Source organism: Acinonyx jubatus, chromosome E4, assembly GCF_027475565.1.
Source record: "Acinonyx jubatus isolate Ajub_Pintada_27869175 chromosome E4, VMU_Ajub_asm_v1.0, whole genome shotgun sequence".
NCBI lineage: Eukaryota > Metazoa > Chordata > Mammalia > Carnivora > Felidae > Acinonyx > Acinonyx jubatus.
In genome coordinates this window covers 24474544-24492153 of record NC_069395.1, presented here as the reverse complement: position 1 = coordinate 24492153, position 17610 = coordinate 24474544, and the positions used below count along the sequence as shown (strand labels likewise).

Sequence of the window (17610 nt, the reverse complement as noted above, 5' to 3'; positions counted from 1 at the left end):
ATTATACTTTTCGTTTAATACCTTGAAAGGACAGAAGTATTATGATTTAAAATGTGTTATCTGTTACCCCCTCTGCTGTGTCATGTATCACCAGTGAGTCGCTCAGGGATCATACTCAGGGAAACACTGCCATCTCTCCTCTGAGTGTAGACAGGGGCAGATGACCCCTGACCCTGCAGATGAGCCATGGCAGCAGGAGACAACCGAGGCCAACGGTGGGCCCCGTGCGCGGCTGCAGGGTAGAGTAGAAAGATGCCGCGTTAAGACTCCGAAGGCCTGGCACTACCACTTCCTGGCTGGCCGTGACCTGCAGTTCAATGCCCGCCTCCCACGATCAACTTATCGGTAACAAGGGAACAACGATGTCCTCCCCAGTGTGCTCTGCAGAGTTCCTGTGCAGGGCAAGGGAGAGAGTGTGTGCTAACGGGCTCCGAAAACCCTTGAATTGCTCCACACGTATAAAGAATTAATACCGCGAAGTTTTGTTGGGCTTCCCCTTCCGCTGCGCGCCCTAATGCCCGGATCGTGCGCCACCGTGGTGGTTGAGCACACGCGCGGAATCGTCACACCACGTGTGTCTGGATACTGGCTCCACCCCTCACTCCCAGTTTGACCTTGAGCAACCTGTTTAATCTCTCCAAATCTTGGTGCCCTCATCCGTAAAATGGGGACGGTGATAATCATAGCTCATAGGGTTGTTTGGAAGCTCTGATGAATTGTCCAGGGAAATAGAGTCGCTCCCCGAGCAGACGAGGGTGGAGAGAGGTCAGATCAGAAACTCCAGCACAGCAATTGCATTTTGATGGTTAGAGCAGATGGAAGCGCATTTCCAGAACCTCCTGTTGTGTTTGGAAGTGCCGGTATGTGTATATACGGGTGGGGGGTGGTATAGCCCCTCTCCCCGAAAGCTCAGAAACCTCAAGCTCTCCACAAAGACTCCCTGCAGAATAGAGGAGGAAGCTGATTAAGGGACGGCGGAGACAAAGATGCTCTGCTTGCTGGCTTGCAGCTCAGGCAGGGGCTGAGCCTGCCCTTGGCATTGCTCCTGATGTGTTGGAATGCACCCTGGGAGGGGCCAGGGTGGGGCTGGACGTCCGTGCAGGTGACAAGTGGCAGGTGTGTGTCCTCACACCAAGAGGATCTGGGCTCAGTGAGTCTATCCACCCCACCCCCAACCCCCTGTTCTTCTTCAATGGAACTGAGATGGCTGAGGGGCTCTAAGAGCCAGTTTCTTACACTAGCCAATGTGGGGCTGGCCCCCAGGAGAACACAAACCGGGATACTCGTCTGCCGTGGAAATCAGCAGCTGTCCAGATGCTCAGGGCCTTAAAGAGATAAAAAAGGAACATAGTAGAAACTGGGTCAGAAACCAAATGCCCTCCTATAAAAAGGGAATTGTACAGCTGAGCATCTGGGTTGTTGTTGTTGTTGTTGTTGTTGTTTTCTCTTCAGGAGTCTGATTGCTTTTCTCCTCCTCCCTTATAGAAAATGAAGGAGTACCTGGAGGGCAGGAACCTCATCACCAAGCTCCAAGCCAAGCACGACCTTCTCCAGAAAACCCTGGGAGAAAGTGAGTATGGGAATTCTGCTGGAGGTTTGGCAATGGGCGGGGGAAAGCTCAGTCCTGAGCCTCCCCCACTAAGCCCTGTGGGCCTGATCTTGTTATACGAATGCATTTCTTTTCCTAGCCTGTTTGATGTGAAGCACACAGCCCCAGTGACTGCTTGAGTAATGGGAGAAGGCCAGTGCTTAATGAAGCACTAATGTGCATCATCTATTTGTTTAAATGGAGCGTGCCTGCTCTCCACCCTGTCCGCCTTCTCTGCCACAGCTGGGGGAAAGGGCTGATGGGTTACTTGCTCTCCAGACGCTTTGTTAAAACTCTGAGCTCCTCTGTAGCAGGACTGAGGCTGCGGCAGGAAGGCAGGGACAGTAGGATGAGAACGCATCTGCTCCGAGGAGAGGAGAGGCTGCTCAAAGGCAGGAGGGACCCACAGTCTGCCGCTTTCTGTAGCATCCGGTTAGGGCATCGGTTTCCTTCTGCTTTGGAGGGTCCTGGTGCGAATGGGCAGCCCTCTCTGCCTCAGCCACGCAGAGGCCATGATACTGAATGGCCTGTCTCGTCCACGAATCAAGGATGATTTTAACCAGACCCTGGAAAGTAGCAAAGCAGAGAACTGGACTGGCACTCTGGACTTTCTCTCCTCAGCTGTCAAACAGAAGGCGAAGGTTGAAAGAGAAGCTTCCCTGGGGTTTTGGGCACCCTGCCCGGGTCCTGCCTAGCTCTCAGCATCCTGTGATTCATGGGATTCCCAGGTTGGGGATGCCTCTGAATACCCGGCCCCTCCTCCCCACCCTGCACATCTTGTCACTTAAAATGGGACCAGGAAGCTACAGGCAGTATGTGGTAACACCAGCGAAAGGCGAAATTGCACAAGGGTCTAACATTTTAAAACAAATTCTTGAGCGCTCTTCAGACAAATTGCAGAGTGTAGAAAAGCATATGGTGCTCATTGGCTCATCAGCCTCAGGAATCAGAGCTACACTTTTCATACCAGAGCCTCCCACCCATCATTCTGGCCTTGTCCTCCTCCTGCACTGGACGGTGCCCCCAGGTGATGAATTCTTTTTATCTCTGATATCTTTGATCTTGTGATTGTAAAGGCATTTTCTTTTATGTAAAGAATGCCTGTTAGGTAACTTCTGTTCTCTTTCCTCCCCGCCACCCAAGGGACTCAGGCTAAAACAGGTTTGGGCACTGAGATCTCGGCTTCACTTATAGAAAATCATTACTTTGGGGTTATCAGATTGCTTCGTAGAGAATCAGAGGAAAGAAAGCCCAGAACTATTTGAAGCAAGTTAGAACCACGATTTCTTTTTTGCTAAAATAATCCAAGCTAGCCCATAAATGAAATAGGGAGCAGGACCTTGGGAATGTGTGTGTGTGTGAGAAAGAGAGAGTGTGTGTGAATGGGTTTGCACACACACACACACGCCAGATTTGCTACTGTGGAGGGGCAAAGGTTGGTGACCATTCGTTAGCGCTGCAAATTGCCTCCATCTAAAGATGACAAGTTCTAGCAATAAGGAAACAGTAGCTGCAGACCTTCCTGTGTGCAAGTCTTCATGTCCCTGCCTTCTGAATGTATTTGTCACCATAATGCAAGAGCTCCTTGTTCTTGCCACAGAGAGATAATTGATGTGTATGAATATTCCAGAATGGAAATGGGACAGATGTTGAAAATAATGGCTCAGAATAATATTTTTGCAGATGAAAGCTGAGCCTTTAGTAATGAGAGGCTGTTGGGGGTGGGGGAGGATGTTGCTCAGGATGAGCGAAGTGTAATCAACAATTAGCAACCTTTAAAGGCAAGAGAAAGCCTTGCCCTCCCCCAGTCCTTGGAGCTGTTTTTCCAGGAGCATGGATGATGATCTCCCCCAGCTCAGCACCTGCTTGGGGCATCCCTGGTTTAGCGAGCATACGTCTAATACAGACCATGCTTGGTTAACTGTGGGTCCGAAGAAGGCAAATAGATTACATCATGGCCCATGTGCCTAGACACATGTATTTTTTAAAAATAGAAGAATTCTTCTCATGAACTTTAAGATATTCATTTTTGAAAGCTGGCTGTGACCCATTACACTTGAAATTAGGGCCTGCTCTTGGATTGAGAACCACAGTCTGACAGCAATTAAATCTCATTTCCCCTTGCCACCCCAGCCCAACCTAAGAGAATTTCATACGAATCTAAAACTAGAACGTCTTTATCTTCTCCCTCTTCCCCCCAAACAATTCTTCCTTCCTTCTTCCCTTGCCGCCCTCACCGTGCGCGCACGCACGCGTGTGTGTGTGTGTGTGTGTGTGTGTGCGCGCGCGCGCGCGCGCGCATGCGCGTGCTCCTTACTTAGCAGCAAGCAAGCCCCTCCCTTCCTCCTCCCACACACACCCACACACTCAGAAGAGAAGCTAGATTTCACCTCTGGGAAGGCTTCTAGTAATCTGTTCTTTAAAATATGATCCGCCTTGCTATTGTTCCCCTACAGCCACCCCTGTTATCTCTTTGGGAAGCAGGGTTGGCACCCCTAGGCTTTAGGGACATACCAGCAGCACCGGGAACAAGCATTAGAAACAGCACTTGCCCAGGAAGAGGCTCTGGGCGTTTCTCTTCTTTTTTTGCCCAGAAGGCCAGTCATGATGCTCAGTGATGCTGGCAGCTCTCAGGGAAGACGGGCAGAGCATTTCAGGTGACTGCTGGCAGCAGGTCTTCCACTCTGGCCCTTTCTGCTTCAACATGAGCTTTTTGCCTTTGTCTTTCCAACAGGTCAGCGGACAGACTGCAGTCTGGCCAGGTAGGTGTGGCCCGGGGCAACCCTGGGAAAGGATAAAGAGAGGCCCGTGGGGTAGAGCCATCCCCGCCCAGCCCGGGAAAGAGGGGAAAGAGCCGGGGAGTTCAAGTGCAAAGGCTTTGGATGACTCTGCAAAGGAGGGGACTAGGGCGGGGATTGCTTCCTTCCCTTCGCCTTGCTGACCCCATCTGGCCTCAAGTGGAAACGGGGTCTGTGGTGACTCGGGGAGAGAACTGAGAGGAACGGAATAAAGGAGTTCTCATTCGCTGAAGTACTTCCCGTGACTCCCCAAAGCCACTGCTTTTGCGGGGAAAAGAAGTGTTCGACTCTGGAGGGTCCTGGTAACCTAACCTTAGCTACTAGACTTCAGCATGTGGTTTGGGGGGAGTCTCTGACCCAGAGAAGGAAGATCAGAAGATAGCATTTGATCTGAGATCGTATGCATGGAAAAGATGACAGCCCCTAATTAGTGACTGTTGCTGGATAATGAAATACTACATCGCACTGGCTTGCCAAGCAGCATTGGTAGAAATCCTTGCCTGTTGTACAAGTATGCAACCCTCCCAATCTGTCCCCACCTTCCCCTCCCTCCCCGACCCCAGCCAAATATTTTCCCTCCCAGTCATGTAGCTGCTATGAGAAAACTCGTGAGCTGGCGGAGAGCAAGGCGTTCAGCCAGCCAGCTGTTCTCAGATGCCTAAAAATGTGCTGATTTAACCAGGGAAAGAGCTTTAATGGGCTGGACTCCTTAGAGACCCTGGGTTAGCCCATTATATCAACTACTTGTATCTGCCAACACACACACAATAATCATGAGGCCATTTACAATTACAGGCTCATTATTTAGAAATAGCTTCATTTGGCTTTCATCGCTTTCATCGTTTTGTCATTGTGGATTACAGTAAAGATCTCATTAGTACACCAGTCTTGTTGACTGGAGGGAACCAGGATCATGGAATTTCATAGGATATATCTTCTTGGTGATAGAGTCTTCATGTAAGTTCACCTGAAGTCCCGTATCTGTGGAAAACTGTATGGGAGTGAAAAAAAAAAAAAAAAAGCTGAGTTGAATTCCCTTAGGCTGTGTGACCTTGGGCTGCTCTCTTCTCCCCTTCGAAGTCCAGTTCCCTCATCTATAAGACAAGAAAGAATGTTCCACTAAACCCAAGGAGCTCTATGATTCCAAAGAGGTTCCTCTAGAGCGGCCTGGTGGAAGGGGGAGAGGGAGCCCAGCAGCCAGGCTCTGGGCCTTACTTACCTTCACTAAAGGCAGGGCAGCGCTGTTCTCCATGCTTGGGGGATTGTGTCTGAGTCCGATTCCCTGGGATAAGAGTTTGAAAGGCATCCACCTGAAGGATCGCCAAGGTTCCTTCCAGTCTGGCTGCTCTGTCCTTTAAACTCCAGGAAAATTGTTCCTTAAGGATTTCCAAAAGAACGAAAACTGTGACTTCCTTTGGTGTTTACTAGTGTCTCCTTGCAGACAAAGAGATAATCTTATTGTCTAACCCAAGTATATTTTAGTCCCTCCTATTCTAGTTTTGAATGGTGGAAGAGAGTAAGTGCAGAGATCTCCAGGGTTCTGGGACTGCAACTGAGCTGAACAATGTGACTTGCTTCACTAATCCCATTTTCCTTTTTTTCTTTCCGTTGCTCGTTCGGTCCTGTCTGATTTGGCGGGGTCAACCACAGGCGTAGCTCAACCGTGAGGAAACAGGTAAGGGCCCAGCAAGAGCCAGGCTGGTCGGGTGAGAAGATGGTTATGTTCCATAGACATTTATGGAAGCCTACTGTGGGCAGGGCAGACACTTTCCTGACTTCCTGCCTGCGTTTGGAATGTACCATTCAGTCACAGTACGTTTACCATTATGGCAAACTTCATTGACTTTGCTTGTTTAACTGCAGCGGCCTTACTGACTTGTTCCTCCCCTCTCTAGTCGTGCACCCTCCTCCTTGCTAGAGATGTGGTTGGACTATGGCAGATCGTGCCAGAACTGCCCGCGGTGTCACTGCTCTAGGAAACCGCGGAAGAGGCCTCGTGCCTTGTACATAAGTTCCACATGGGAGCAGCTCGCGGCAGCTAATCACCTCGAGTGGACACTCTGGCTTTAAGTGTGCAGATTTTTGTTTGTTTGTTTTTTTCTGGTGGTGTGGTCATCCTAGATGTATTTCTTAGACATGCTAAAAATGCAAAGATGAGTCTGATCTGAAGACGATCGGGAAATTGATGTTGAACCCCATGCTGGTTTGCATGATTTTCAGTGTTGTATTCAAATCTGATGCTGGGCAGACAGCTCTCATTACCCATATCAGGGCAGGCTCTTTGGAAGGCAGGGACTGGGTAATGCACATCAGTGGATAATCTAAACAGCACTGTGTTTGTGTGTGTAAAAAAAAAAAAAAAAAAAAAAAAAAAAAAAAATTAATTGAAGTAGTTTTTGCAGTAGCAAATTTGGCTTCCTAATTATATTTTATGGCGAGTTGCTAAAATGATTTTGTGTCCCCTAAGCTCATACCAGCTATGTGGCAGGCAGTTAACAGGGAGGAGGTGGAGAGAGCTCCGAATGTCTTTTTGTCTACTCAGGGGAAAACTGATCCAGGCTTTAAAAAATCATTTTGGGTAATTCACAGCGGCTGTAGCCACAGGGAGATAATCGAATGTAGAGGGCACATGGCTTCTGTTGTGGCAGCGGCCCCGACACGGTCTTCAGCCCGTCTGGCTGCTTCAGCTAACCGGGCAGTCCAGGAACACTCGGCTGACATGGCTCTCGCTTGTCTTAGCTTTGCCGTCACTATTTCTTTTTCCCCTTCTCTGCTTTGGATCTCATTATAATGAGACCACCATCACATATAATTATACATGTTTTAATTTATAAAAATTTCATCGCATCTGTCCTTCCTCTGGTTCCTCTATTTCTTTCTTCTGCCCTTTCTCCCATAATTTCATTTAAACCCAGAGAAGCATGGAGTGCCTCCCAGGGATGATCTATTGCATGTAAAAATTAATAGGTGGGTATCTTAAGAGGGAACCAGCTTTTTTTCCCTTCAACACTAAGAACAGGGTTGAACTGAACATTTGTTCCTTTCAGTTCCTGGGCTGAAACCGGGCCTCCTGCATCTAGACGGAGCATAGGTGCAAGAGCCTCCCAGGCTCCACTCTGGCCACCGGAGTGCCAGAGACCGCAGTTTGGCAGGCAGTAGGCGGCCCTGGTCGAGCTCACCGTCAGAGGGGAGCAGTGCCCATCTGGTTTGCATCCTGCTGCGTCTAAGCAGTTGCAGGCAAAGCGCGTTGCCTGCTCCTAGATTTGCGTAAGAGCCCGGGATGCACCCAAAAACCCCAATCAAATAAAGACCTTGTTTTCTTTCTGCTGCCCCAGTTTCTCTCCAGCAGCTCCAGCAGATCTAATGGTGGATCGGTGAAGAGTTTTTCCTACGATGGGCAGGCAGGGAAATAGTAATTGGGAAGATGAGTAGCCTTGTGTAAGGAAATAAATAATTGGTTGTTTATGGCAAGTCAGCCAAACAAGAGGAAGAATCTGGTAGCTTTTGTTTTTGAGGATCCCTAATGGGTTCCAGTCATTTTTGACCCTAGCAAAGCCTAGGTTCAAACCATCCCAGCCTTTTCTGCCTCAACCGCCACTTCTAAGCTTTGTCTGCTACCCTCAAGTCCAGCATTTCTCTTTCCCATCGATTGTGACTCTTCTTTGCTTGTCCATCTTTCCCCTTGCCTCTAAATGTAGGCATGATCCCAAGGGTTGGTCCTGTTTTGACTTCTTTTTGTATTCTTTCCCTTGTTGGCTTTGTTCCCTTGGACGAACCTTTCTCTCCTTCCCCGAGTGTCCATTGTTCTGAGTCTTTGAATCTAATCTCGAACTGATTGGCTGGGTATCCACTTGAGAGTTGAGATGGCGCCTCCTCCCTACCATGGTCTAACTTCTAGCACATTCCCCAACTTGTCTACTTCCCGTGATGGGGGGCCTCCATTCTTCACAGTCCTGAAACCCCAAATATTATCTTTGATGCCTCTTTCTTTCCCATTACCCACATCTACTCAGTTGTGTCGACTTGTATTTTCTCCCTTGGTAAGAACGGAAATCTAACAATGTAACAGATCAGTACTCAGCAAAAATCCAAACTCTCTCGCTCATGAGAAATTATGCCAGAAAATGACATGTTTAGGCGCTCTCTGGCCACCTTCCTGATTGTTTTCTCCTGCTGATCCTGGAACCCCTGCTTAACCATCTTTTCCAAATTGTGCCTGTTACCTTTCTCCTTCCACCTTTGGTTTAAAGATCCCTAATCTGATTGAATGGAGATTTGGCCCAATTGTCTTTAAAGGCCCCTTCTCACCCTAGGATTATGCCACCAAAAATATTGTGAACTAAAGAATTAAATGGGCATCGATTCTAACATTGCAGGAGGGAAGGAGAGAGGAAGAAAGGGAGAGATGGACACAGAATAAGGACACATATGGACACTGCATGGTCAGCTGTTTGCAAAATCAATGGTGAAGTGAGGGTCTTTGGGGCCCCATAGGAGCACACAGGCACATCCTGGGGGAATGAATTCACTCAGAGCTCAGAAACATTACAAGGAGAGGGGAGGGTAGTAGGAGCGTCGGAGGCCTTCGTGACATTGTCCAGTTTTTGCTCCCACTAGACTGTCTTAGGCTCCCCTGGAGCAGTGGGGACAGGTCATCTCTGGCCCACTCTTGTCCACCACAGAGAGTTCCCCTGGGCTGCTTCCGATGTACCCCCAGTAACCATGGACATGCAGGTTTGATGTCTTACTTTCTGCACCCCTGCATGCTTCCCTTTAACTACCATTGATATTCCATTTCCTGCAAGTCTAGGCTGAACTTGGCATCCACATAACTTGTTGAAGCCAGTCAATCTGTGAATTTCCCGACCTACTTCTCTTTGGGTCTTTAAATTTAAATCTAGGGCCAGAAGAACTTTTCAAACCCTCATATCGCTAACTTCATTATCACTGCTACCACTCTTTGTAACTTCCAAAAATTGGAGGTTTTGTTTTTTTACAGTGGAATCTATTTTCTTCAGTAGAGTATAGAAGTATAGACCAAGAGTCTTCCTCTAAGAGCGCCCCAGGCTGACTGGCAACGAGAGGGCAGACACTGGCTACTATAGCTGGAAAGCTGGAGGAAGCAGAGGGCTTCAGGGGTTATGAAGTTGAGCATTTGGGTCCCCGAGCCCTCCCTGACTCCAGGGCTCCCTTGGCACACTCACGACTTCCTTCGGCCGCATCCTGCCTTCCCAGTAAGCTTGGGAGCTACAGGCCGTGCCAGCTCTTCTCACAGCCTGACTTCTTTATGAGATCTGGCCGCTTCCCTAATGGTGGCCAAACCGCAGGGCCCCAGCTAAAAATTCAGGAATGTAGGCAAACCTGTGAAAGGAGCAGAAGCCACAGGACCCATCCCATTGAGATGCAATCTCTGTCCTAAACTACTTTATTTTATTTTATTTTATTTTATTTTATTTCATTTCATTTCATTTCATTTCATTTCATTTCATTTCATTTCATTTCATTTCATTTTTAAGATTTTTGTGGGGGAGGCACGTGGGGAGTTCAGTCAGTTAAGCGTCCGACTTCGGCTCAGGCCATAATCTCGCGGTTCCTGAGTTCAAGCCCCGCATCGGGCTCTGTGCTGACAGCTCAGAGCCTGGAGCCTGCTTCAGATTCTGTGTCTCCCTCTCTCTCTCTCTGCCTGTCTCTCTCTCAAAAATAAACAAACATTTAAAAAAAATTTTTTTTAAGATTTTTTTTTTATGTAATCTCTACACCCAACATGGGTCTAAACCCACAACCCTGAGACCCAGAGTCACACTCCCCCCGACTGAGCCAGCCAGGCGCCCCTGTCCTGAAGTTCTATAGCCCTTTTCAGCTAGGTTTAGGGCCCTTTGCCTGATCTTTCTTCCCCATAGCTGAATGATTGTGTGTTTAGCTGCGTTATAAAACCCTGTTTGTTTTCAGTAATGCTTGGCACGCATATTTGGCAACATTTGTCGAGCTCCTGGGATGCAGGTTGGGTGGCAGTGAGATGTTCGTTCAGTCTCAGAAGGAAACTGCCTGGGTTTGGACCCCTGCCCTGCCACTTACTGCCTGTGGCAGTCACTGTAAGCAGCTATTTCACCTTGCCTGGCCTTCAGCTCCTCACTTGTCAAACAAGGATGGTGATAAGGATACACACCCCATAGGGTCGTTATCAGGACCAGTCCTGCTAAAGCACCTAGGACCTGACCCACCACCTGTATAAATTCTCTGTAAATGATAAGCTCTAATGTTCATGTGCCAACAGGAAATGTTACTCTTCTCACCACCTATTCCCTCCCCAGTTTGTAGGCATCAAATTGAGGCCCACAGAAGTTAAATATTATGACAGGGATGTATAGCAAAATGGCAGAGCAAAGATTGATATCTGGGACGTCTGCTTCTTAGTTTAGTACCAATTAGTTTCCACTATTTCTAAGAGTTGGGTTTTTTCTTTCCTACCTTTTATGCCAAGTAAACCCCCTTTCTGTTGCTCCCATTGGTTCATCAGTTGATACCCTCAACTGATATTAATTGAGCACCTACTATGTGAGAACATCATGGCCAGCCCTGGAGATCCACGAATTGACTGGATCTGCCCTGTGGAGCATGAGCTATGGTGGTGACAAATGCAAATGAGATCTTCATACCCACACAGTTAAGTCACAACTGTTAAGTTTTGTAACACAACTGTTAACTGTGTGAGTTAAGTTGTGAGAGCTGAGTGCAAGGTGCTGAGACCCTGTGGACAGGGGCCCTGATCTCATCGGGGGAGTCTGGAGAAGCATTCCTAAGAAGGTGCTACTTGCACTGAGACCCTAAGGGGTGGGATCCCAGGGTGAGGAGAACATTCCAGAAGCAGGAGCAGTTCACGCAAAGCCATGGACAGAGAACTTCTCTAAAGAATGGAAAGTTAGGCTGGTGCGGCTGACAGAGACTGGAGGGAGAGCAGAAGGAGATGAAATTGGAGGCAAAGGCAGGACCCTGGACACGCAGGGCTGTGTAAAGAAACTAACAAGGAGTCTTTGAAAGAGGTTAGCCTTGGGGCACCTGCGTGGCTCAGTGGGTTAAGTGTCCGACTCCAGCTCAGGTCATGATCTCACGATCCGTGAGTTCAAGCCCAGCATGGGGCTCTGTGCTGACAGCTCAGAGCCTGGAGCCTTCTTCAGATTCTTTGCCCTCTGTCTCTCTCTCTCTGTCCCTCGCCAACTCCTTCTCTGTCTCTCTGTCTCTCAAAATTAAATAAAAACATTTTAGGGGCGCCTGGGTGGCTCAGTCAGTTAAGTGGCCGACCTCAGCTCAGGTCATGATCTCGCGGTCCGTGAGTTCAAGCCCCATGTCGGGCTCTGTGCTGACAGCTCAGAGCCTGGAGCCTGTTTCAGATTCTGTGTCTCCCTTTCTCTGACCCTCCCCCATTCATGCTCTGTCTCTCTCGGTCTCAAAAGTAAATAAACGTTAAAAAAAAATTTTTTTTAATTAAAAAAAAAGACATTTTAAAAAAATTTGAAAGAGGTTAGCCTAGGAAGTGAAGGATGGGGTGTGCACTTTCAGAGATCACCCAGCCACTATTTTAAGGAAGGATGACATGGTCTGGAGGACAGCAAGGGTGGGAACTGAGATACTGACGTAAGGACTGAGCTGATGGCAGTAGAGATGGAGAGAAGTGAATGCATTTGAGAGATACTTAGGAGGCCGACTTGACAAAGCATATTGACCGATTGATTGGATGGCTGAGGGTAGGAAGCTGGTTTGGGAAGGAAGACGATCAGTTGCATTTAGGACGTGCTGAGTTTAAGGCATCCGTGTGGTATTCCAAGTAGGCGGTTGTGTATGCTCTCTGGAGCTTGGAGGAGGCCAGATGCTTCTTTGAGGACCGGCCACTGAGCCAGCTGAGACGAGTTCTGCACAGTCTGGCCCATTTTTCTCTGACTCTGGGCTATGCCTGTTTAAAGATTCTAATGCTGTGTTTCTTTTCGGCTTTTCAGGATTCCAGCCAGGCAATTCCTCTGGTGGTAGAGAGCTGTATCCGATTTATCAGCAGACACGGTAAGCAGGATTAAAGCCTTGCCCATATTTGTGCAAAGCTGGGAAGAGCTTCCAGGAATTCTTTGTGGAGTAAGAACAGAGACCGACTTTTCCTCCTGACTTCTCAGAAACGGAATAAAATCTCAACTTGTTCGCATAATGTTTGCTACCTTTGAATGGCCCCACCTAGACATCGAGAGAAAGACATCATATGCTTTGACCCAAAATGCCTCAGCCACTTACCACACTCCCTCTTCTAGCTTGAGAGCGGGTTTTAAATTACAGCTGTGACAGGAGTAAGTACAGCTGGGGTGGTGTGGTGACAGTTTCGCCATTACTCACCGTCTTTGCACGTGTCGGTATCTCCTGACACGCTGACCTTCTGCATCGGACTCCTTTGCAAACAACTCCTTTTGTGATGTTGCCCTGATTCCTGATAATACTCAGGTTCTGGTTCTGCTGTGGTCTTGCTGGATACGACATCACCTGGAGCTCAGTTAGTCGCCAGTGTGAAGTTGTAGCCCACCTTTGAGAGCCTTCAGGGGCTGGCTCCTTCTCGGCCTAAGTCAGATCACTCTATCTGCTGCTTGGATGGAGCTGGGTCTCATAAACTCCACCCCTCACTAGCTCCCAGGCTGGTTGCACAGAATCTAGGGGTGGAGATGAATTGCCAGAGAACCAAGCTTGTAAGTGTAAGAGTGTTTAGAAAGCACAGATACCTGAGCTACTGCCATGGAGATTTCTAGGAACTGGACATCAGACATTGTTTTTAGAAGCTGTCTTATCTAGTTAGAGGAAAAGGGACAGAATGACCTTCTTGCAGCTAAGGAGGTATGTGGGTGATTGCTGGTCTGGGTGCAGAGGTAGCCAATTTCTCTCCCTTCCTCTCCCAGTGCACTGGGCCCTTGCTTGCCTTTGTTTCTGGAATAGTAATTATTTTAGCCTGCTTACAACTTAGCCCGTCCTAATCAGCTACAGTTTTCTCATCTTGTCTCTATTTACTTGAAGTAACAGCATTGTATATCAACAGTGAACAAATATGTATCAAGCACCTGATCAGTGCTGGGCACCATGCATTGTGAAATAGGAAAACAAAAACAGGAATAATGCACTTCTCTTGTCTTTACTTGGTTTTATGATGCGGTTGGGAGAAAATAAATAAGCAATTGAAAAGCTAAATCAAAGGAGATAAGCTATAGCAATTCAGAGGAGCAGTAGAAGAAATTCCACAAGATAGTAATGATTAATGATCAAATAATTGGCAAAGATAAGTCCAAACTGAGTTCAGGGGAGGAAAAATTATTTGTGTCTAAAGGACAATAAGAGGATGAGAGTCTGCACTCTTACTGCTTCGTCCATGCATTCCATTCGGTCATCCAACAAATAGAGAAGAGAGAGAGAGAGATTGCTCATTGTGTGCCAAGGAAAAGTTCCTGCTTTCGTGAGCCGTATATCCTGCTAAAGGACAGATAAATAGATGCTTGGCTGATCAGTTAATAAATAAACATGGTAACATACAGGGTGTCTTCTGATGGTGAGTGTCATGAAGAAAAGCGAGGTGAAGAGGTGGAGAATGGAGAGGGGACACTGTTCTGGATGGGTTGTTCAGAGAAAGGCCTTCAGCTCCCCTAAGAGGTGACATTTGGACGGAGTCCTGAAAGGAAGTGAGGAAGTGAGCCACGTGGCATCTGGGAAGAGTGTGTCAGAGACAGGGCGCATCAAATGCAGAGGTCCTTGGCAGCAGGGGCCAGCATGCAGGAGGCCAGTGTGGCTGGAGCGGAGAGAGGGAAGAGGAGGGGGGCAGGAGATGAAGCCAGAGGCCAGACGCTTAGGACTTCATTGCCTAAGGGAGGTGTTTGGGTTATAATCTGAGTGAGGTGGGAAGCTACTAGAGAAGTTTGAACAGAGAGAGCTCTTTTTTTTTTTTTTTTTTTTTTTAAAGACATATTTGCTTTTGAGAGAGAAAGCACAAGCAGGGACGGGGTGGGGGGTGGGGACGGAGGGGGGACAGAAGATCCGAAGCGGGCTCTGCACGGACAGCAGCGAGCTTGATGCGAGGCTCAAACTCACGAGCCGTGAGATCATGACCTGAGCCAAAATCGGATGCTCAGCCGACTGAGCCACCCAGGCGCCCCAAACAGAGAGCTTTAAAAAGCCGCTATGTAGAGACAAGATTATAGGAAGAAGGAGGCTGTGGCAGCCACCCAGGGAAGACACGACAGTGGCCAGGCCCAGAGCGTGAGCTGTGGAGGAGCTGAGGGGGAGATGGTTCCATATATTGGGCCTCAAATGTACCTATCCCTGCCCCTGTACATGCACAGTGCACGCGGGGACATTTCTGTGCTGCGGCTCTGGGGAAACAGGTGTGCTCGCATGTTGCTGGCTGTATTGCAAACTGGTACAACCCTTTTGGAGGGGAATTTGTCAGTGTCCAACAGGACTGCATATGCGTTTGCCTTCTGGTCCGGCAGCCCTTGTAGGAATTTACCTTGAAACATACACCTCCAACAATGAAAATACATACACCCGAGGTTACTGGTTGCAGCCTCGTTTGTAAAAATATTAGAAACAACCTAAATACCCTCACACAGAAGAGCGGTTGAATCAACTACGTTGTATCTGAATACTAGGCAGGAATGAGCACGGTCTCCATGAAATGACCTGGAAAGATTTCCAGAATATGTTGTCAAGCGAAAAAAACAAAGTACAAAAGAGTGTCGATAGCATGCTGCCTTTTTGGTACAAAGAAGACAATATGAGAATGTACATGTGTATTCTCATTTCGTCAAGAAGAAATACAGGAAGGATGAATCCAGAAACTAATATTTGATTGTTTATCTACAGGATACGGGTGGAAGAGGGGTAAAAAGAATGGGGGGTGGGAAATGGGAGGGAAGTGACATTTTCTCTGAATATTGCTTTTGTATAATTGTGGCTTTCAGAACTACATTAGTGTTTCCCATATTCAGAAGATAAATAAACAGATAAATAAAACAAGGATGTGGGTAAAACCCCAAGTGGAATACAGACAGTAGTGAGTAAACCTAAGTGTGTAACGAATGAGGGAGAAAATAATCCAAGTAACTTTAGAAAACAGTATTTTTTAAAAAATGTTTTTAACATTTATTCATTTTTGAGAGAGAGGGAGACAGAGGGTGAGTGGGTAGGGGCAGAAAGAGAGGGAGACACAGAATCCGAAGCAGGCTCCAGGCTCCGAACTGTCAGCACAGAGCCTGACGTGGGGCTCGAACCCACGAACTGTGAGATCATGACCTGAGTCGAAGTCGGACGCTCAACCGACTGAGCCCCCCAGGCACCCTTGACGACAGTATTTTGATACTATACTGTAAGTCTAAAGACAACAAGAGCTATAAACAAATACTATACAGTTGTTGGTAATTTTTTTTTTTGAGAGAGGGCACAAGTGAGATGGGGGCAGAAAGAGAGAGAGAGAGAGAGAGTGTGAGAATCCCACGAGGGGCAGAGAAAGAGAAGAGAAGAGGGGCTCGTGCTCACCCGGTGCAGGGCTCAAACTGACGAACGATGAGATCATGACCTGAACCGAAGTCGGATATGGGCTATCAATTCTGAAGCCATTTTATGTGTATTCCAGAACTGACCAAATAGATAAACATATTGTTGCTTTAAAGGAAAGAAACAAAACACCATAGTACATAGTGGTTGTTCAAAAAACATTTGTTAGGCTAAACTGAACTTTTTCCCCCACATGGGGACTCAAGGTATTTCTGAACGCCGCATGAATCAGGGTTAAAATTTTTGTGCATGTGCATTTAGTGGAGAAAGGATCTGTAACACTTGTCAGTCCCAAAAGGGTTTGTGACCCACCATCTGCTGGGATTTGTACATCCTTACTGGCTTCGTGTTCCCTAGGAGGTAGATACTATAGTTCCCATTGTATAGATGAGAAAGCTGAGGCTCGTCTGTAAATAGTCGTCAGGGTGATCCAGGAAGACTTAAAGGAGAGGGATTTGGGGAACGACAGACTGAATCAGGGTAGGAAAACCCCACTTACGCACAAGGGAGCCAAGTAACGCGAGGCGGTACTGTAGCAACCATTTCAAGAATTCTCACGGAGAGTACCTCTTGGCAACAGCTGGATCCAGTGCAAAATGGAAGGTTGTGTGCTGCTTCCATGCAGTAACTTACCCTCCTCTGAGTGGTTTTATACCTGCATGCTGGCGTGCTCTAAGAACAAAAGAGAAAGATCGAAGATGGCTCAGGTTAGTCCTATGAGGCCTTACCTGCATTCACATAAAAAGCCCACTGCTTTCCCCCTTTACGGCTGGAAACCAACCACTTATCAGTGTTCCTACTTTCAGTGTCATGAGATTAGATGCTCTGAAGATTCTGTCTGCTGAGCAAAAACATATCGCTATCCTTCTAAAGCGGAGGTTCTCAAGGGGAAATGGGAACCAGACGGAAGGGGATCTCAATGTGTTTCAGGCCTGCTGCCTGACTTCCAGTAAGCTCTCCTCTGATTTCTTCATGTCCTGGGCCCATGGGCTAAAGTGGCTTTTCGTTGATGGTCCAATCTACTAAAAAGTCCCGAAGTGATCCTCTCAGCAAATTCTTGGCTTCACCTAGAACACTGAGTGGCCTGGGCCCTGAGATGACATTTCCTTATACTATACTGTGTTTTTGACAAGTCACGGGGTGTGTGTTTCTATCACAACACTTGCTGTTTACATTCTGTGTTTAAATGCCATTATTTGGCTGTTACATCCCATTGGTAACTAATATGGTACTATTACATTGATACTAATGGGGTTTTAACGTTGTCTGCCATTCTCTGAGGAATATTCTGGAGATTCCCTTAGAGGAGCAAACAACTTAAGTCCTATTACAAGCCAGGTAATTAAATTCCCCCTGCTTGCTTCTTAATATTGCTTCAGTTGGATTCAAGATTATAGTCCTGGCCTGTGTGATTTACCTTCAAAGGTCTAGCCGACAGAATCCAGGCACCCCTTCACCGAGAGGGTATCCCTGAAACAGTGGCAGTTCTACTCTTTTTTTCTTAAAAAGGAATTTGTTTGAGATTTCCCTGACATGTCAGAGTTTTTGATCAATCATGCCATTGCAGAGGAACTTGGACAAGATGCCCAAGACGGAGACACAGGGCTCCTGAGAACGGCTGACAAGCCTCATGTGATTACAGATGCTAGTTCGGCCTGA

At 47.5% G+C, this 17610-nt stretch overlaps 1 protein-coding gene across 11 annotated transcripts in view; it reads left to right on the top strand.

Moving 5' to 3' along the window:
• SRGAP2 (SLIT-ROBO Rho GTPase activating protein 2) overlaps positions 1 to 17610 on the top strand; it is a 232785-nt gene that overhangs the window by 184491 nt on the left and 30684 nt on the right. For all 11 annotated transcript variants that reach the window (XM_015069962.3, XM_015069964.3, XM_015069963.3 and 8 more), the window contains 4 exons: positions 1486 to 1570; positions 4323 to 4350; positions 6037 to 6061; positions 12378 to 12438. In XM_015069962.3, the coding sequence (XP_014925448.2) occupies positions 1486 to 1570; positions 4323 to 4350; positions 6037 to 6061; positions 12378 to 12438 (199 nt within the window). The remainder of the gene's footprint in view (positions 1 to 1485; positions 1571 to 4322; positions 4351 to 6036; positions 6062 to 12377; positions 12439 to 17610) is intronic.